The sequence below is a fragment of the Eptesicus fuscus genome, chromosome 14 (assembly GCF_027574615.1).
Source record: "Eptesicus fuscus isolate TK198812 chromosome 14, DD_ASM_mEF_20220401, whole genome shotgun sequence".
NCBI classification, from domain to species: Eukaryota; Metazoa; Chordata; class Mammalia; order Chiroptera; family Vespertilionidae; genus Eptesicus; species Eptesicus fuscus.
In genome coordinates this window covers 13,003,619-13,025,588 of record NC_072486.1, presented here as the reverse complement: position 1 = coordinate 13,025,588, position 21,970 = coordinate 13,003,619, and the positions used below count along the sequence as shown (strand labels likewise).

The 21,970-nt window shown below is 36.8% G+C and overlaps 1 protein-coding gene across 2 annotated transcripts in view; it reads left to right on the top strand.

Moving 5' to 3' along the window:
• The window catches only part of STK31 (serine/threonine kinase 31), a 53,206-nt gene that overhangs the window by 11,479 nt on the left and 19,757 nt on the right, over positions 1-21,970 (top strand). The window contains exons 5-14 of one of the 2 annotated variants that reach the window (XM_008148046.3): positions 459-533; positions 2,333-2,491; positions 4,190-4,548; positions 7,078-7,252; positions 12,597-12,712; positions 14,312-14,471; positions 16,408-16,530; positions 17,575-17,754; positions 19,809-19,925; positions 20,907-21,026. In XM_008148046.3, the coding sequence (XP_008146268.2) occupies positions 459-533; positions 2,333-2,491; positions 4,190-4,548; positions 7,078-7,252; positions 12,597-12,712; positions 14,312-14,471; positions 16,408-16,530; positions 17,575-17,754; positions 19,809-19,925; positions 20,907-21,026 (1,584 nt within the window). Of the gene's footprint in view, positions 1-458; positions 534-2,332; positions 2,492-4,189; positions 4,549-7,077; positions 7,253-12,596; positions 12,713-14,311; positions 14,472-16,407; positions 16,531-17,574; positions 17,755-19,808; positions 19,926-20,906; positions 21,027-21,970 lie in introns of those variants that run through there. The other variant, XM_054726232.1, reaches the window with a different exon arrangement.

Here is a 21,970-nt window from a genome sequence, read left to right as displayed (position 1 = left end):
ATATATACCATATCTTCCTTATCTGTTTATATATCATTGGATACCTACGTTGTTTCCATTTATTGGCTCTTGTAAATAATGCTGCAATGAACATGGTGCCTTTATCTCCAAAGAATATGAAAATACTAATTTGTGTTGCCTTTTTCAGTTGTCTGTTTTTTAACTTTCCTACCCTCCCCAATCCCACCCCTTTTCTTCGAAAGGCAGAATAGCATAATGGACTCCGTAGTCAGATTTCTGAAGTTTGAATCCTGGTTCTGCTGCTAACTAGCTTATGACTTTAGCTGGATAATGGTGAAACACAGTTCCTGCCTGTTCAGGTTGTTGTAAGAATAAAAAAAGGTATAAATAAAGTACTTACTGACATGTAGTTAAGTGGCAACCACTATTTTCATCTACTTAACATGCTTTGATTAATTAAAATTCCAAATAATTGTACTTTCTTTTTCTCTTTGTAGATTTATGGTGGATTATTTTCTGAAGATAAGTGTTGGTACAGATGCAAAATACTGAAACTCATCAGTGATGAAAAGGCAGGAATAAATGTTCAATTTTTCCTCCCTGAGGGATATTTATTCTGTTCTAAAATCTGATGCTTACTTAACCCTTCATTGCTTATTCATAGTGGTAATAAGATCTGGTTCAGGGAATTTTTAAATGGATTAAAACATAATTTTTGTAAAATTTTTTTGTATTTGTTTTTTACCTAGTGAATATAAAAGAAAAGAATTGCTTAAAAAAAATCCAGGTCAGATTCAGGAACATTCTTCTGAATTTATGTTGTTATGTAATCACTCCAGATTGTCCAAGAAGAATAGATTAAATAATTTTTGATGTTTTTGTGTATCTCAGTTTTTTTTTATAATATATTTTATTGATTATTTACAGAGAGGAAGAGAGAGGGATAGACAGTCAGAAACATTGATGAGAGAGAAACATCGACCAGCTGCCTCTTGCACACCCCCTACTGGGGATGTGCCCGCAACCAAGGTACATGCCCTTGACCGGAATCGAACCTGGAACCCTTGAGTCCGCAGGCTGACGCTCTATCCACAGAGCCAAACCGGTTTCGGCTGTATCTCAGTTCTTAATAATTATGTTTGATTTTTGCTGAGCAACTTTGAAAAGTTCCTTCTATTAAGATGAAGTAGGAAAATAACATTTTATTGGTCCTAAAGTTATGTTTATCTCTTAGTTCATGTGCATATTGTTAATGAAGATTGGCTTGAAGCTTTCTCCTGTTTTGTTAAATATGATGAATTTTCTTTGCGTTTAGCTATTTATTTTACTTAAAAAGTGCGTTTTGCAAAGCTGTGTAAACGCATCTCTGTGGGCTTTCCTTTATTGTTTTTTTCAGTGGTGGTTTTCCTGGATTTAAAATACTTTATATGTATATTTTATAAATATTTTTCTTGTAACAAGGAAATGCTAAGATGAAACAATTTGAGTAATATTTCAAATATCTTTTAAAAAACCTCACATTTTATTACTGTCAAAGATAATGATTTATCTTTTAAAAAATATGTTTCATTGATTTTTTTACAGAAAGGAAGGGAGAGGGATAGAGAGTTAGAAACATAGATGAGAAACATCAATTCAGCTGCCTCCTGCACACCCCCTACTGGGGATGTGCCCGCACCCAAGGTACATGCCCTTGACCAGAATTGAACCTGGGACCTTTCAGTCTGCCGGCTGATGCTCTATCCACTGAGCCAAACCAGTTAGGGCGATAATGATTTATCTTAATGAAATAGACCTTTCTAATAGAGCTTTTCTCCATAATTTGACAACTGTCGTTGCTATTTTGCATTTGCTTTTGATTTGGCTTTAACTTTTAAAATTAAGTAGCAAGCTGGCCTTTGACTTGTGATAAGGTATTTTTCTTTTTAAACAGATATAGAGCTGGAGGTAAAGGTGAAGTTGCTTCATTTTCAAGGTCTAATAGCTGGAGTGGGTTTAATTTTACAGGAAGTTTGATAACTTTGTCTTTTCAGCTTGAATTTAAGAATGTTGAATGATTTTAATATTCAAGGTAGGAGAGGGCCATAAGCTTCATAGATTTATATTTATTTAATGCCAGTTGATTAAAAACAAATCCAAAATGAGAAATGATACTGTTGGAAGTAGTACTGTAGGATACAAATATAGAAATCACTAGGTTCTCACTGGACTATGGATTTTTCTTATTTTGAGGATATTGCTGGAGCTCTTGTTTGCCAGTTTGAGGTAAAATGCTATCTTGATTTATAGCTAATTAATAGAAAGCAAATTTTGGTGGTTTCTTTGAGATGTTTAGTTCCTTATTAGCATTTGTTTCATTTTTTCCTCCCAGTGTCTGGTGAGATACATTGACTATGGAAATACTGAAATTCTAAATCGATCTGATATAGTTGAGATTCCTTTGGATCTGCAGTTTTCTAGTGTTGCCAAAAAGTATAGACTTTGGGGACTACAGATTCCTTCTGGCCAAGAAGTTAACCAGTTTGATCAGGCAAGTCACAGATTTTAAATATTTTTTGTTAATGGAAGTAAAACAAAATATAAGAGTAGTTAAATTTCACTAATTTTCTTTAATATAAGAGCTTGTATAAATAATAAAAAATATTAATTATAGAATGATTCAAAAGCAATTATATAATAACATGTTTGTGCTCATCTTTTGCTAGGTACATTTTGCTGGTATTGATAAAAGTGGTATATATATGTGTATATCTATATCTATATATATAAAAACCTAAGTGACCGTCCCAGTGTCCGACTGGTAGCTATGACACGCAATGACCACCAGGTGGTAGACACTCAACGCAGGAGCTGCTGAGCTGTGGTGATTTGGCAGCTGTGGTTCTCAGGTGACGCACCTGGAACCAGAGAGGAGGGAGCCCGATTCCAGGTTGTGTCAGCTGAGAAATGCCCTCTCGCAATCTGGGGCCCCAAGGGGGTTGTTAGAGAGCTGATTTCGCCTGATCCCCGTAGGGCAGGCCGAAGGACCCCACCAGTGCACAAATGCATGCACCAGGCTTCTAGTATTTATATAATTAATATGAATAGTTTTTTCTGTTAGGAAAGCTTAACAGGTGAGTCTCATGTATGATGAAGAAAATGATGTTGTCTTTGGGTTTTGAGACAGTATATAAGTAAAAGTGAACTTTAACCTAGTCCTGATCATAAATATCAGACATTTGAAATTAGTGAAGTTATAAATTAATCCGACTTTATCACTTTGGCAGAGGCTCATACTGTTTGATGTGGTAATTTCCAGTGATGTGTTCTGCTAATCTAGATCCTAGTTTGTATTCATTTCCGTTAAATTTTGGGTTAGTAATCTAATTCTGGAAGACATCTGATAATTTCAGGGGTAGTTTTACAGTTTAATTAAATTGTATTCCAAGTTCAGGGTTCTGTCTTGGTGGTTAGAGTATATCAAAGTAATTTAAACAATTTTAATATTTTTGAGCTATAAGCAGGTCCTTATTAAAATCAGATCTCAAAATATCCTCCATTCCAAAATATGTCAGGTATATTTGTGCTTAGTGCACAGGATGGATAATTAATAATTAAAAGTTAGCAAATACATAATTACTCATATGGCTTTTTATATACCAGTTGTACAAGTGTTATGCCCTTAAACAAAATTCAGTTTAAGAGGGTTTTGAATTTAGGAATTTCTAACATCTCATATTCTGTAATTTCAATTTGTTGATTTAAAGAAAATTGTTGATATTTTGTGCTCTTAGTTCTGTTTTTTGCTCCTGTTCTTGTTTGTGTTTAAAACCAGAGTACCTGGTTTTGCCTTTAAAATATTTTTAAAGTTTTGTTGAGTTTTAGCACCTTTTCTAGGTATCAAAATCTATTTTTATGTTCTGTAGCTTCTGAGGACACCACTATATTTAGTTGGGGCCAAAATAGTCAGCAGTCTGATTGGTTTTAAAAAATTATTTGAGGATATTTAATTGATACACATTAAAAATATATAAATATGGGTACCTATACTTCAGGTATTCTACTTCAGCAAGTGTATAATTGGAATATATTCATGCACATGTGGAGTATAATTGCATAACAAGGTAAGACCACGTCTATAGAGATTTGAGAATGAAAAATACAATTATTAGAAACATTGGGTGGAAACAAGTGAAGAATAACATGTTGGTGTAGCTGTTTTATGCCTTTTTTTCCCTGTCTTTCTTAGGGTAGAACCTTTCTGGGGAGCTTGATTTTTGAAAAGGAAATAAAAATGAGAATTAAAGCAACCTATCAAGATGGAACAGTTATTGCTCAGGCTGAGTATGGCACTGTGGATATAGGGGAAGAGGTGGCTAAGAAAGGATTTGCAGAAAAATGCAAACTCACTTCCAGCACTAACATCTGTGAAGAACAAAAACCAGATCCTGGTCAGCTTGTTCTCAGGAACCTCAAAGGCCCCATTCCTCTGTGGGGACATAGATCAAACCAGTCAACCTTCAGCAGGCCAAAGGGGCGATTAAGTGGGAGGCAGACACTTGACTCGAAGGATGAAAATGATGTAGGAAATCATGTGCCATTTCCAAAGTAAGACTTGGTGGGGTTTTAATCTTACCTAATATTTAATTCATGGTAGAAGCCCTTGTCATAATAGAAGTCAACGGTTATGTTTTTGGAGTCCTCAGCTATGTCATGATTTTGAGGAATGATACTACCGTACTTTCCGGCGTATAAGACGACTGGGCGTATAAGATTTTCCTGGATTAAAAAGTCGTTTTATACGCCGGAAAATATGGTATATTGGACTATATTGATGGGATTAGATATAATGGATTAGATATATTGGACTACCGTATTTTCTGGCGTATAAGACGACTTTTTAACCCAGGAAAATCTTATATGTCCAGTCGTCTTATACGCCGGAAAATACGGTAATTATTTCTGTTTTTTTAAAACATGTATTATTATTCTCTTTGGCAGGAATACTTTCGTTAAGAGCCATTTTGAAAGAAAATCATTACTGAATTGTTCAAAGTTCATATACCAACTATGCCAACTCCTTTTTAATATTCTTATTTTTTGTTTTATATTTTTCAATTACAATTTACATTTTTTATAATTTTTGCATTAGTTTCAGGTGTACAGCATAGTGGTTAGATCAGGGGTCCTCAAACTTTTTAAACAGGGGGCCAGTTCACTGTCCCTCAGACCATTGGAGGGCCTGACTATAGTTTAAAAAAAACTATGAACAAATTCCTATGCACACTGCACATATCTTATTTTGAAGTAAAAAAACAAAATGGCAAAAACACCTGCATGTGGCCCACGGGCCGTAGTTTGAGGATGCCTGGGTTAGATAATCATATGCTTTAAAAGTGTTCACCCTAATATTTCTACTGGTACCATGCAGAGTTATTATAGTACTAGAGGCCCAGTGCATGACTGAACCATGCACGTGTAGGGTCCCCTACACGCTTTCGCTTTCGATCACGGGGGAGCTGGGTGCCTGTCCGCTGGTGCACCAGGCCTTTCAGAAGCCTCCGCCCCGCCAGAGGCTTCTGAAAGGCCTGGTGCCTGAGTGGACAGGCACCCAGCTCCCCTGCTTTTGATGGTCCCCGGTGGGACATGAGCTCGCTGCCCCAGAGGCCCCTTCTGTGCCACAGCACAGCCATGGCGCAGACGCTGAGCTCGAGCCGCCGCTGGCGACGTGAGCTCAGCGTCCCGCTGGCCCAATCGGCCACCCCGAGTCCCGCCCCCCCCGCGCCTCCTGGCCAATCGCGGGCATAGCGAAGGTACGGTCAATTTGCATATTTGTCTATTATTAGGTAGGATTATTGAGTATACTTCCTATGCTGTATTTCACATCCCCATGACTATTTTGTAACTATCAATTTGTACTTAATCTCTTCACCTTGTTTACCCAGTCCCCCAAGTCCCCTCCCTTTTGGCAACAATCAGTCTGTTCTCTGTATCTATGAGCCTGTTTTGTTTGTTTAGATAGGTATTTTATTCTTTAGATTCTACAGATAAGTGAATTCATATATTGTTTGTCTTTAGCTGACTGACTTCTTTCACTTAGCATAATACCCTCTAGGTCCATCTATGCTATTGCAAATATTAAGATTCTTTTCTTATGACCAAGTAATAGTCCATTGTATATACGTGTACCACAACTTTTAAAATCCAATCTTCTAAGCTGCCTCCTTAGCGCAGTAGGCAGTGCGTCAGTCTCATAAAATCCAACCTTCTATTGATGGACACTTGGGTTGCTTCCATATCTGGCTATTGTAAATAATGCTGCAAAGAACATAGGGGTGCATATATTTTTTTAAATTAGTGTTTTGGATTTCTTTGAATATATACCTGGAAGTGGAATTGCTGGGTTATAAGCATGCTCTTGAATACGTTGATCAAAAATAGAACCTCCCCCTAAATCAGAATTATTCAGGGAAAGCTAGAATTTCAAATAAACTTTGAAGTTTTTCCTGTGGCTTTAGAAATATTTTAATGAGTTTTAGGGAATTGACTTTTTTATTTTTAAATCAAAAGAGAGGCTCTTTGTTCTTTCTGTGAAAACTAATTGTGATGGAACTTGATTATTACAAAAGGAGTTCACTTTTTAGATAATTTTGAATCATAAGCTTGAAGTGGAAAGCCACATTTGATGTTTATAAGTACCAAGCCATTCATATTTCTGTATCATGATCCAAGTCATGATGCCATATGTTAGGTGATGTAGCTATTGTTGGGATATTTTCAGTGCTTTAGGAATGAAACTGTCAAATGGAGTGGGGGTGATGGTGAGGAGGGATTGGAAGAAACTGATGGAGTGGTTTTTACAGTATTTGCTGGAGTTGATATTACTGTGAAAAACTTGGAATATATTTTCTTTAAGAGTTGGAAGCATTGTTTCTGAAGTATAACTTTAATTATAAAATCGAATTTGCGTTAAGATATTTTTTAGTGGTGGTCTAGGTAAAGTTTTAGAATAGTTTCCAAAATTAACTTTAAGATATATTAAAGTATAAAAAGCCTAACATAAATTAGTGTAGATTTCTGATCTCTGTTAGCCTTATACAGTTTGGTTTTTAAAATGAGTGTATTTGTTTTTAACAGGGAATGTTTGGCTATTGGTGACTTTAATTTAGGGTCTAATGTCAGCCTGGCAAAAATTAAGCAGGACCAGAAACTGATTGAAGAAAATGAAAAGCTTAAAACAGAAAAGGAGGTTCTTCTCGAAAGTTATAAGGCATTAGAATTGAAAGTAGAACAGACTGCCCAGGAACTGCAGGTATGGTATGCTCAGTGGCTTAAGTAAGGTAAAGAATGACCAACTGGGATCTCGATATTCAGCTACTCTTACTTGTTAAATTTTCTGTCACTTTTCCTTTCATTCCCTTTCTCTCCCCCCTCTTCATTCTCTCCTTCTTACTTTATATTGGTTTATAGATGAAATTTTCTTCTTATACTCCAAACTTATCACCTTTGGATTTCATTGGATATTTAAAAGATTTATATTTTCACATTTACATTTCCTTTTATGTTTTTTCTTTTTTTTTTTATTGATTTTTTTTTTTTTTTACAGAGAGGAAGGGAGAGGGATAGACAGTTAGAAACATCGATGAGAGAGAAACATCGATCAGCTGCCTCCTGCACACCCCCTACCGGGGATGTGCCCGCAACCAAAGGTACATGCCCTTGACCGGAATCGAACCTGGGACCTTGCAGTCCGCAGGCCGATGCTCTATCCATTGAGCCAAACCGGTTTTGGCTTTTCTTTTTTTTAATTTTTAACTATGCCTGGCTCAAGTGGCTCAGCTGGTTGATCGTTGTCCTATGACCAAAGAGTTGCCAGTTTTATTTCCTGTCAGAGCACATACCTGGATTTTGGGTTTGATCCCTGCTTGGGGCACATACAGAAGGCAACTGATTGGTGTTTCTCTCTTACATAGGTGTTCCCCTCACCTTCTTCCTCCACTTTCTCCCTCTCTTTCTCTTTCTAAGCATTTCCTCAGATGAGGATTAAATAAAACAAAACTTTTAACAGTGGAAATTTTTAAACATTCCTAAAAGAGAGAGAATTGAATAGTCGAGTTAAAGGAAGAGATGCATCAGGGAAGGTATGGGGTGATGATGGAGGTGGGGTTGGGAGTAGGGGATAGGGATGTCTCTTGCTTGGCATTTTCCTAGCACATGGATTTGGTCACCAGTCTGTAAGTTCCTCAAAACCTCATCCTGAGTTTTGTTTTGTTTTTTAAATCAAGGTTTCATTACATAGGCCTGATTGGTTAAATCATTGACCATTGGTAATTTAAAAAAATATTTATTAAATTGATTGGGGTGACACATTGGTCAGCATGAACATATAGTTTTCAGGTGTGGGTTTCTATGTTACAAGATCTGTATATTGCACCCTGTGCCTACCACCGAAGTCAAATCTTCTGTCACCTTATATTAAGTCCATTGGTAATTGAATTCAATCCTTAGCCCTTAAATCCATATGTGACATTCTCCAGGGAGCTCTGTCTCAGAAATCAATAAATCTTGGGTTCTATCCACTATAACTAATTCTTTAGCTAGGGACATCCTGCTAAGGACATTTTAGAGATACAGTCTCTTCTTCTTAGAAAATCTTTTTATTTCTTGAGAGGTCTAGTTGACAGGTTAAAATAGTCACCTGCCTTTATTCTTTTCTCTGGGGATATTCTGTCCCCTTCCATGAAGAGAATAAGTATATTACAGCTCATCTGCTTTATGTACTGAAGATATAAAACATTTTCTTCAACCCCAGAAAGTTCTTTGGTGCCTCTTTCCAGCCTATCCTCCGTTCCACCCAAGGCAACCAGTGTTCTGATTTGTATCATCGTAGTATAGTTTTCCTGGTACTGTATTCTATATAAAGGGAATCCTCTGGTACACACTGTTGTGTCTTGCTTCATTCACTTAATGTCTGTGAGATTTATCTATATTGTGTGTATCAATAGTTTGTTCATTTTTATTGCTGAGTAGTGTTCCATTTGAGTGTACCACAGTATATTTACCCATTATTTTGTAGATGGGCATTTAGGTAGTTTCCACTTTTTGGCTTTTAATAAATCAGTGGATATTCTTGTACAAGTCTTTCAGTGGACATATGATTTACATATCTTGGATTATAGAAATTTTTTTCCTCAGCTATATTCAGTCTATTGGTAAGCCCGTTAAAATATTAGTTCATTTCTGCTACAGTGTTTTTGATTTCTAGCATTTCTTAGAATTTCCTTCTCTCTGCTTACATTGCTTATCTGTTCTTGCATGCTGTCTGCCTTATCCATTAAGCCTTTACCATGTTAATCATATCATGTTTTAAATTCCTTGTCTGATTCTTATTCCAGCTGTTTTAAATTCCTTGTCTGATTCTTATTCCAGCTGTTATTTTTTTTTTTGTCTTTTAATGTCCTATAATTTTTTCTTGATAGCTGGGCATGATGTACTAGGTAAAAGGAACTGCTATAACTAGGCTTTTAGTAATGTGGTGATAAGGTAAGGTATGGGGGGAGGAGAAATGTTTTATAGTCCTAAACGACTGAGAAGATTTCAATCTTTTAATGAGCCTGTGCCTCTGGACTGCGAACTTCACACATGCTTCTCATTCCCATCCAAACCTTTTAGGTAAGACAGATGGCTAAAGTGGGAGTTGGTTATTCTCCTTTCCCCAGGTTAGTTAGGCCCTGTTTAAATAAGTTTTCCCTGAGGGCAAATCTTGTTAAGAATTACAGAAAGGCCTAGCATATTTCAAAATGGTTTCTTTTCTCCTCCCCTTGCTGGAAGCTTGGAATTTTTCTGTTATTTATGGTGAGAAAGTGGTAGAGACTCAGGATGTAAAACTGATCAAAATAGGCTTCCTGAGGAATGACTCCCCCTGGAGTGTTTAATTCTCAGAGTAGTTCACACCAGGTCCCCCATCCGCAATGTGACAGTTTCAGTTGAGTTGCCCCAGCACTGGAACTCAGAGGGAGTGAGTCTGAGTAAGTCCATATGGGGGCCCTTTAAGAGGAACTGCCTGGGACTCCAGTAGCCCTCCATCTCGCTCAGCTTCAATTCACTGGCGTTTACAGCCAGAAATTATGGGGACTTTTCTTCCTGGCACTGAAACCCTAGGTTAGGGGGCCTGGTGTAGGGCTAGTTCTTTTAGATTTATGTAATTTAATTATTCTAGCAATCACAGTGGATAGAAACAGTTAAGAACAAACATCACTGTTCTCTCTTTTAAACACTTTAAATTGATTTTTAGAGAGAGAGAAAGGGAGAAGGAGAAACATCAATGTGAGAGTGAAACATCAATCAGCTCCCTCCTGTACACCCCCTACCTGGGATTGAGCCCCAAACCTGGGCATGTGTCCTGACTGGAATTGAACCAGCAATCTTTTGATGCATGGCATGACATCCAACCAACTGAGCCATATTGACCAGGGCTGGCACTCTCTATTTATTTAACTGAAAAAAATGTGAGGACTGGAGAACATGTTTAAATATTGAATAAAAGTTCTATGTTACATAATACTTAGTTTGCATTAGTGTTAGAATAAAATTACTAGGTCTTTATCCATATTACAGCTCTATACATTATTTTGGATAATCATGGTAGACTTTGAGATACCACTTAGAATCAGGGAGTTTAATCTAGCTTTGGTCTGGGATATGATATTTTTGGTTCTTGAGTAATGCAGAATGACATAAAACTTTAAAGAAAAGACATTGTCATTCAAAATCATTTTGTTTCTAGGATGATCTTTCATTTATCTTTTTAAAATGTAAGTATTAAGGCGTACAGTGTGAAATTTTGTTTCTATTTGGCTTCTGAAATACAGTAAAAACTTGGTTCTCGAATGTCTATCTCAAGCAATTCTGTTCTCGACCAAGTTGTTCATGGAAAAAATGACTTGGTTGTTGAATAAAACTTTAGTTTTCGAGTGACAACCTTTTCATGCCAGTTCCTCAGCATGACAAAAAGCATCTCTCAGACCACAAACAAAGGAGAGAATTTTGTTGCTGGTGAAGTAAATGATTAGCACAATTTTAAAACAAAGAGGTCATCAAAAGTGCTAATTTTGCTAAGGGTACGGAAGTGCTCACAAAGCAACAATCACAGGCAATTGAAGAGGTAGAAAAATTGTTGTTGATTTGGATAAATGCAAAGCATTTGGCCAGTGACAGCATTTCAGAGGCAATGATATGTGAAAAAGTGAAGGTGCTGTATACTGACCTCCTAAAAGACACCCCTGGAACAAGTGCTGAAAGTGATTCATTTAAGGCTGGTAGGGGGTGGTTCACTAAATTTAAGAAAAGATGTGTTTATTAGATATGTACTGTATATAATAAAGGTTAAAACAGGGAATCATTTGTGGGTCTGGAATGGATTAATTTATATTATTTTTAATGGGAAAAATTGATTCAGTTTTGGAACAAATTGCTTCTTGAACAGCCTTCTGGAAAGAATTAAGTTTGAGAACCGAAGTTCCACTGTATGAATCTAGTCTGTATGAAGGCAGAAGACTGTAATCCTATCTAATAAAAGAGTAACATGCAAATTGACCATATCTCCACTATGCCCAAGGGCCACACCCACCAGCCAATCAGGAGCAACTATGCAAATTTAACCCAACCAAGATGGTGGCGGCCATGGAGCTGGAGCGAGCAGGAGGTTTGGGTTGCCAACGGCAATGGAGGAATCCAAGCTTCCCGCCTGCCCTGGCCAGCCCTGGCCTCTGCTCAAGGCTACAAAGTTTCAATTATAGAAGAAAAATAAATCTCAGATACCTGCTTCCAGCCAGCCCTGGCCTCTGCTCAAGGAGGTGCTGAAAAAAAAAAAGCAAAAAAGAGGGGTTGGGAGCTTGCGTCGCTGGGGGTCGTGGCCAGCCTGCAAACAGCCATCAGCCCCTCACCCAGGCTGGCCAGGCACCCCAATGGGACCCCCACCCTGATCCAGGACACACTTCAGGGCAAACCAGCCGGCCCCCACCCATGCACCAGGCCTCTATGTTAATAAAAGGATAATATGCTAATTAGACTGGGAGACCTTCCAAGAGACCTTCTGGACGTTCTTCTGGACAAAGCCATGGTGGCGGGGCTGAGGTAGAGGCGGTTAGAGGTCAAGAGGGGAGGGCAGTTGTGGGTGATCAGGCTGGTGGGGGGCGGGGCTGTTGGGGGTAAGCAGACCAGCAGGGGGGCCAGCTGGGGGAGAGCAGGCCATCAGTGGGGGGCAGTTGTGGGGGGTGAGTAGGTTGGCAGGGGAGGCAGTTGGGGCGAGCAGGCTGGCAGGTAGAGTGGTTAGGAGCCAGCAGTCCTGAATTGCGAGAGGGATGTCCGACTGCCGGTTTAGGCCCGATCCCTGTAAACCGGCAGTAGGACTTCCTTCAAGGGGTCCCAGATTGGAGAGGGTGCAGGCCAGGCTGAGGAACACCCCCCCCCCCCCCCGTACACGAATTTTGTGCACCGGGCCATTACTAGTAGGAACATCATCATTTATTATCCTGTGGCTTAACATTTTTTTAACCTTTAAAATTTTAATTATTTCTAAAAATCATTTTTAAATAACAGTGAAAATACAGTTTCCTATTTCGGTCTCACTGGGATGTGCTTGTTCTTTGTTTCAGCAAGAGAAAGCAACCATCATGGATTTAACTAAACATTTAAAAAGCACTCTGAAGACTCATGTAGGTACCAGAATGAAAAATCTAGCAGCTAAGATTGAAAGATTGAAAGAAATTAGGTAGGTAAGAGCATATTTTTGAGAAGGATAATTTAAAATAAAATAATTATTAGTTGGTGCTCTGTATTACCACCATTTTTGCTTTGAAATTTAACTTTGCATTTTTATAACTTTAAAGAGAGAAACTAAAAATAGTAACTCCTGATTAAACAAATTTTGTAGTGTTACATTGTTAGTAGAAGGAGTTATATTGTCCTAAAGTCATCTGTGAGAATGAAATTAAAAGTTCAACACATGGGGAACTACTACCTCCAGTTTTTTGCTTGATGTTACTCTTGGGCCTATACTGAAGCTAAAGATTTCAGTAATCTAAATTAATTATACTCTGTCTAAAGAAAGAAAAAAAGTCATCATGGAGTCAAAAGAAAATGGATTAGCAAGTCTTGTGCAGAGTTTATTTAGTATTTCTCAGACTTTGTATGTGTGAATTATGTAGGTATTTTATCTAATAGAGGATTACTTTATTGCTGGTTAGGAAAAATTTGTTATACTTTTCTGGAATGTGGAAAAAATAGTTTTCAAAGTAACCTAGTTCTCTTTTATGCTACACACAGAACTTAAACCAGTAATTCATTTTCTCATGTATTTTAAAACACTAAGAAATTGCCCTGAATGAATGCTGCATGTTGGTCTTCTGTCCAATGAAAACATTCTCCAGTATAAATCCATGAATTGGCACCCTATATAATAAAAGCCTTATATGAATTGTAATGTAAATATCTGTGTTTTCCGATGGTCTTAGGCAACCCTGCTAGCGGTTCTTAACCTGTGGGTCACGACCCACAGGTTGAGAACCACTGCTGTAGAGCCTAAGACCATCGGAAAACACAGATATTTACATTACAATTCATAACAATAGCAAAATTACAGTTATGAAGTAGCAACAAAAATAATTTTATGGTTGGGGGTCACCACAACATGAGGAACTGTATTAAAGGGTTGAGGCATTACAAAGGTTGAGAACCACTGCTCTAGAGGCTAATCAACCTTTGATATACCTTGAAAAATTAAGTGGCTACATTGCAAAGTTATGAAACAGACTTCAGACCAAAAAAATCCAATATATTTCAATTTATATTTGAAGACATAATGTGCTACTCGAATGGTGGCAGTCTAGCTGGAAGCTAGAAAAAAGAATATGTATGGACCTTGTTAGTTTTGCTAGTTGGCCTCCCTTTCTGATTGACTTTTCTTTTTACATTTCTTTTTAAAAGTCTACAAATGCTGGTCTGCTTATTAGGGTACAAGGGCTCTGTGCCTGTAGTCGTGGTAATTTAAGTCTAAAATTTGTAAAAATATATTTACCAATTTAATTGTCAACAAGAAATGAAGGTCCATTTGATATAATTTAAATTCTGCAAACTTTTGAAGTCCTTTTATATAAAGGTTTTAAAAAATATTTCATTTTTTTCTGTCATATATATTTTTAATTATAACTTTGTACCAGTTATTTATGGTTTTATATAAAGTTTAAAAAAGTACCTCTTTATAGACAATTTTATAAATAGTAACTTTAGACCATAACATTTAAGCCCAACTTTTTCTCATACCAATTAAAAATTTTCTTTATCTTTTCCTTTTTCTATTTTTTTTTAATAGACGTGTTAACATCAGTGTTCGTTTGGGAAATGACCTTTCAGATGCTATACAAATGTTGGATGAAGAGTGCTTTTCTACCCCAGTTTCTTTGAATGAATTAGAGATAGTTTGGGCAGAATACAATCTGGCTCAGGAGAAGATTAAAACTTGTCAAAATGTGGTGGGTCAAGAATTTCTATTACTATTTTTTTTGGTGTTTAATATAAGGAGATATCTTTTGAGGAAGCAGGACTGCAGCTACTGTATTGATACTTTGTGTGAAATATTAATTTTTACAGTATCTTTATCATTATTTGATTATTTTATTGCTTGTAAGAAAGGTAGGGAATAGTGGTTGTAGATAAAGGGTTAACAAAATCTACTCCACTTTTGCATGATAATTTGATCTTTGGTTAGTTCCCTTGGTAATGTGATAAAATAGTTTTGTCATATTACTAGGCAACATTGTTTAGGAAAATAAAACCACTGATTGGTAAATTGTATCTGGACGGGGAGGAACTATAGACACGAGTACTTGGTGAAACTCTTGCAACTAGGCATACCCCCTGAGGGATCCTGGATGCTATGTCTGTAAGAGATAGTAGTTGTTGAGAGGCAGGAGACTAAGTCAGGGTGGCTACCACACCTGCTACCAAGGATCTTGTCTTCTGGTCTGAGGTGTGTTTTATGCTGCAGCTTTGGACTCTGCCTTACTATTAAATGCTATCTAAACCATTTGTTGAGAGGTGGTTATTTGTGGGGAGGGGAGGGATATGAAGAAGGAATATTTCACATGAATTCTTTATTAGTGTAGGTACAACTATATTTATTTTCTCTTCCAATTTTCTTTATTATATTGAGCTGCTGGGCATAACTCCTTGTTTTTTTAATAAAGATATTTGGCACAACAGTCATTGTTTTCCTTAGTACTTGTGAGTTCTATGCTTGTGTTTGGAACTATCCAATCTTAAGTCGCAGTGGTTTCTGCCTCTGAGGAGTATTCTCTGAAAGTCTTACTCCCTATTCAAACTTAGGTTGGTCAGTTGGCAACTAACTGGCTCTGAATGAGCAGAGTGAACAGAATAACTAGGCCTCTGATAATGTCAGGAATATTTAATTTGGAGAAAGGTTAGATTTGGGTTATTTTACATATTAGACCCTAACTGGTCACTTCTGATTATGGAAGGAAGAAAGTGACAGAAGTAATAATTTTTGAATCTCAGTGAAACACTGGCAATGCTATAGGTACTTTATAAACTTCTCCTTACACAAACTTTTTTCCTCTTTTTTATTGGGGTGACATTGGTTAATAAAATTATATAGGTTTCAGGTGTACAGTTGTATAATACAGTCCATCATCTATATATTGTATGTTCACCATCCCAAGTCAAGTCTCTGTCCATTGAGGGTAGGATGGGACTAGGGGGAGACAGTGTGTGTAATTAATAGGAACTTGAATGTTTTTCTTAAGAAAAACAAAAATTTCATTGTTGTAGAAATAATGGGAAAAAATAAAGATTAGCAGAGCAGGATTGTTGAATTTAAATGTCTTATTTTTAATTAAGAGAAAGAAAGCTCTTTGTCAGTTTGTTGATCTAGGCCAGGGGTGGGCACGTCCTGCCTGAGAATTCATTTGCTCTGGCCCTGCCAAGGCATTAGGGGTGAGTTAATACAATGTTTGACCAAATATAGCAGGCTAATTTTTAAGTTGATAATTTTTTATGGCCATTTGATTTATAAATATCAAAATGGCTCTTGGTAAAAAAAAAGGTTTCCCATCCCTGATCTAAAGAGAGGTGTTTGTCTTACTTGCTACTGTGTTTGGAGAATGTAATTTAAATTTTACTGTTTTGAAGGGATCAATTAAAAATTTTTTCCCCCCATTGATTTCAGAGAGAGAAAGGAAAAAGGGCGGGGAGATAGAAATATCAGTGATGAGAGAGAATCATTGATCAGCTGTCCCCTTCTGGGGATCAAGCTCACAACCCAGCCATGTGCCCTGCCCACAACCACTGAACCACACCAGTTGGGCTAAAGATCAATTTTTTAATATAGGTCAATAAAAAACATTGGATGTGTATATTAATGATAGTTATCCTTTTTTTCTCTTCCTTCAGAATGAAGGGGATATTTTGATTGCCAGAAGAAATGAAGTGCAACAGAAACTGTGCAAGGCAGTAGAAGTTTTTATTTTGGAAGTAGATGAATTACCTCTTAATGAACGCTTGAAAACATTGCAGGTTGGAATTTAAAAAGATACATAGCATTAGATATACATATTTATCATTTGAGAGATGAAATTAGTATTTACCTGGAGACTTCAGATAGTACCAATGGTTGGAAAAGTTTTTCTTCTCTTCTTTGATTCTAATTTCTTCTTAATGGAATTAAAATTTCATATGAATGGCCCTAGCCGGTTTGGCTCAGTGGATAGAGCATCGGCCTCCAGACTGAAGGGTCCCGGGTTTGATTCTGGTCAAGGGCACATACTCGGGTTATAGGCTCGATCCCCAGTAGGGGGTGTGCAGGAGGCAGCCAATTGGTGGTTCTCTCTCATCACTGATATTTCTATCTCTCCCTCTCTTCCTCTCTAAAATCAATAAAAACATTTAAAACATTTCATATGAATGTATTTAATATGTTTATGTATATATGTGTATCTGTTCTGCATGTGAAGAAAGTTATCTTTTCCCACAGGAGGTACAGTCCTCTCCCACTGGCACAGATTGTATTTTCTTAGTGCTATTCCCAAGGCTTTCTCAGAGTTTTATGATGGAAATTTCAGGCTCTATTAAGTTTTCTCTGGTCTCTGTGATATTTCTAGAGTTTGATTCCTTGAGAGAGTCAGCAGGCTCTCTTGTTCTTCCAGTCCTTAAATGCTTTTAAGTACACTATATGTTTGGTGTCTTTCCTTAATTGGAATTATTTGTATATTTTGATGTGTAGTTTATTTTTATTAAGTAGTAGGTCTTGGAAACTTCCATGTCAGGATAAAGCAGTAGTGATTCTAATTTAAAGCCAGAGAAAAGGGCTTTCTTCTTAATAGCAAGCCTAAGATTATAAAGCTTTCTATATGTAACCTTAATTCACTTAGTAAACTTTCACTATTAGAGTCCAAACAAGTCAGCTTCTAGGTAGTTGTATGCTTTCATGTCTGTCTAATTGTTCTGTTTTATTTATAAAATTTTCAAGTATAGTCAACATACTACATTTCTGTCTCGCAGGTTCTAATACAGTGCTTTAATCCTAGTAGGAAGTTAATAAACAGAAATATATCTCTGCAGGATTTGTCAGCCTCTTTAGAAGCAGTATATGGACAGGCCAACGAAGGGACAAACTCTGAAGAAATACTTAAGAAATTTTATGACTGGAAGTGTGATAAAAGGGAGGAGCTCACCAGTGTTAGGAGTGAAACAGAAGTTTCTCTACAACGTCTGGTAGCGTGGTTCCAGAGCACCTTAAAGGTAGTAAGAGCTCTTGCTCAGTGGCACAAACCAGGGAATGTAAAAGAAAAATTTTCAAATGTAACTTACCTCTTTTCTGAGGGGGTGTGGGGAGGATGAGAATGAATATGAATGAGAATGTGTGTGCTGGGATGGAGGAATGAGGAATTTACATATTTGTAGTCTGTTTAGGACCTATATAAAGACAACTTAAAGCTATAGGTGTAAGATAATATTACTGGAGTTTATTGCAAATAGTATGTATTTTGCAGCTATAATGTGGAGATAAGGGCATGTAAAAATACATGTGCTTTAGAGGATAGTATAGCTTTCCTATTTTTTGTTTTCTTTTTTAGCAAGATGAATTTTAAGATTAGTTGGTTAACTGGTCATGCCTAAAATATGCTAATTGGTGGTGTTTAAATCTTTTGAGTTTTAGATATCTTAAAGATCTTAAAAAGATACCTAAATTAAATAGAGACTCTTAGTCTTAGTTGATATTAGATATTAGAGACGATGTTTGGTATATCATTCTTTTTAATTCTTGTTTACTATTACAAAAACAGCATGTAATTTTCCAAAAGGTGTGGGGGCATGTGGTTCTATATGATATACTCAGAGCGCTAGTTAAATTTTAGCCTAATTTTGTTATTGATTCTCTGTTCTTCTATTTGCTTTACAACTTCCTTAACAAGGGCAATCCGTGAGAATGACTTCCAAATACGAATTTCTTTGTTTGGAAAAAACACAAGTTAATCTCTAGCTACTTGCATAACTGTTTGTTTTTGTTTTTTTTTTTGTACTTTCCCATTTGGCTCTTGCCAGGTGATTTTTTTTTTTTAAACTTCTTTATTGTTGAAAGTATTACATATGTCTCCTTTTCCCCCACTGACCTCTCCCCAGCCGTTCCCACCCCCAGGACATGCCCTCACCCCCCTACTGTCTGTGTCCATGAGTTATGCTTATGTGCATGCATAAAAGTACTTTGGCTGATCTCTTAACCCTCCCTCCCCCCAGCCTTCCCTCTGAGGTTGGACAGTCTGTTCGATGCTTCTATGTCTCTGGATCTATTTTTGTTCATCAGTTAATGTTGTTCATAATATTCCACAAATGAGTGAGATCGTGTGATACTTAATCTTTCTCCAACTGGCTTATTTCGTTTAGCATAATGCTTTCCAGGTCCATCCATGCTGTTGCAAATGGTAAGAGTTCCTTTTTTTTAATAGCAGCGTAGTAGTTGATTGTGTAGATGTACCACAGGTTTTTAATCTGTTCATCTGCTGGTGGGCACTTAGGCTGTTTCCTTTTTGGTGCTTTCTTATGGATAATTAACATAAGTAAGTTATTGCTTTATTCTCTTTTGTTATTGATCACAATTACCTTTCTGTTTAGGTTTATTTTTCGTTATCTTTTTCTTTCATTTCCACAGTCTGATTATTTGAAACCAAAGTCACTGTTTGTGATCTTTAGTTCTATATTATAACTTAGGCCCCTGATTTTATTCTATTTAATATCTTACTATTAAGTTTATTTCCTGATAGAAAATACCTTTGTTTTTCTAATAAATGGAACCATTTGAGTCTAGTCTGTAACTTTTAGTCTCCAGATTCCTAAATACTAGTAAGTCATCACCAGTTATAATCATATTCCTTCCTTGTTCAAGACCTAACATTGCCTGCCTAATACTTTCAGATTTAAGCTTGCCACCTGCACATTCAAGGTTGTTTTGTTTTTTTTTAACCAGTTTTTAGTAAGACTAACTCTTACTATTCCCCAAACATCTTGGTCTTGTCTCTTCCCCCCCCACCCCCCCATACTTTTCCTCTGTATTCTCTTACCTCTGTTAACCACTAACTACTATAAAAAAAATCTGTTTGTTTTTTTTAATGTGTGTGATGCATCTGTACCTCCCCCCCCATGCCTAAGTTACATGAGGATAGTACTTTTTTTCTGTGTATCCTTATTTCCCCCACATAGCTCTGTGAATAGGCTAATGTTCTGTTCCAGTTATAAGGACACAATACTTATTGAAATAATTACATGAGATATTTCATGCTTTTATTTTTATAAATGAGGCTTTTGATCTTTCTGTGGAAGAATCACTGACTTCTGAAGACACAATTGATAATATTGATGAAATCCTAGAGAAGGCTGAGTCAAGTGTCTGCAAAGAGCTGGAGATATCTCTGATTGTGAGTTGATATTTATTGCATCCTTTGAAGCAATATGGTTTGTTTCTCTTGCTGGTTAGAAAATATCAAGACTGGTCTTAGCTTTGCTCTTATAGGCCTGTTAGAAAGAGTAACACTGTCAAGTTCTAATCCAAATACAAAACAAAATCTCATTCTTCCCCAGGCATGGTATTTTCATTTTTAATAGGACATTTAACATTAAAAATAAAATCTAATGTTTAATTCTAGGAAATCTAAGTGTAACCACTTTCTGAAGCATTTGATTCTTTAGTCCATCGTACTCAATGACTGAAATAAAAGATTCTTAGAATTTGTGAAAACTTGAAATAAATCTGTGAGAGCTTCGGAAGCAGTTACACATGGGTGATTAATAGCTCCATTTCTCTATTGTGCATATTCTCTGTTGGTATGTCAAGTTAAAAATTAGTGTAGTTCCTCAAAAGGATGTTTTTAATGTTAATATTGTTCACTAGGATTCTTTCCCAGGTTATCAGCTGTTTACCAAAGTCTCAGTAGTAATGTTCTTCATTTTACTTACAGTATTTCTTTTTACCGTTTGTGATTTTATTTAGATTAGTATTAAAAATACATACTTAACTGTATTCTCTTTTGTCGAATAGTCCTCATTTAGATGGTTTTGTCAGACTTAACTTTAGAAATGGTTGTTAATAGATTATTCTAAAAATAGCTTTGTGTTTAGTTCCTACATTTAGCATTGTAGTATTCCTGATTTTCTTTAATGTTCCTCTACTCCAGACAGCTGTAAGAATAATAGTGTAATGGGAGTAAAATTCCCATATGTACATCTTTGACATCATTCTTTCTTCTGTCTAGAAAAAGATTTGTGTTTAAGAAGTATTTTGAAATGGATATAGAAATGTGTTAAAGGCATCATTTTGAAGTTTTTCCATTGTTATTGAAAGTTTTAACTGTTTTGAATACTCCTTTGTCTATAATTCCATTATGTGTGATTTCATTTAGGAGCAAGGTGATGCAGACAAGGAAATCATTTTAAGTACATATAGTCAGGTACTACAGAAGATCCATTCAGAGGAAAGGCTTATTGCCGCAGTACAATCCAAGTACAAGCACAGTATTGAGGTTGGATCATGCTTTATTCTATTTGTCTTCTGTGTTGATGCTTTGTATTTTTTAATACTTAAACTTTTCTCAGGTAGTTTAATACCCCGTGTGTAGGTAAATTATTTGTTATTGCTAGTAAAGCACTGTCCTGCTGTAAGCTGGTATGTAATTAAATTCTCCCTGCAGCTTTCTCACCTCTCAGCCTTCATAGAATTTAAGAGGGTTAGGGCCTTGCTCTGGATTAGGTTTTTGCTTAAGGATATGTGGCTGGTTTGATCTAGCCAGATCACTAAACTTTTTCTATATTAGCAATAAGGCTGTTATGCTTTCTTATCATTTGTGTGTTCACTTAATTTAAAACTTTTCTTTTGCATTCACAACTTGGCTAGCTGATGCAACGTCCTAGCTTCTGGCCTATCTCAGCTTTCAACGTTCTTCACTAAGCTTACTCATTTCTAGGTTTTAAGTGAGAGATGTGTGATTCTTCCTTTCACTTGAACACTTAGAGGCCATTATAGGATTACTAGAGGCCAGTGCACGAAATACGTGCATGGATAGGGTCCCTAGGCCTGGCCTGTGATCAGGGCCAATCAGGGCCTCCAGCTGCTGGCCAGGGCCTTCCTTCACTGGCTGCTGGCTGCTGGCAGGGGCTTATCTTCCCTGGCCGCTGGCTGCCAGCTGGGACCTTCCTTCGTTCCGTGCCACCCCCTGGTAGTCAGTGCATATCATAGCGAGCGACCAAACTCCCAGTCTTCCAGTCAAACTCCCAAGGGGACACTTTGCATATTAGCCTTTCATATATATATAGATTAATTGGCCCAATTTCGTTATTGTTGTGTCTCAGGAAATAGAGAGGCCCAAAGAGAAGGAGAGAGATGGGAGAAGGGCTGATTAGTGGAGCAGTCACACATAGCATTTATTGGTTAAGTTTGCTATATTATATGGGTGTGGCTCCCAAAACA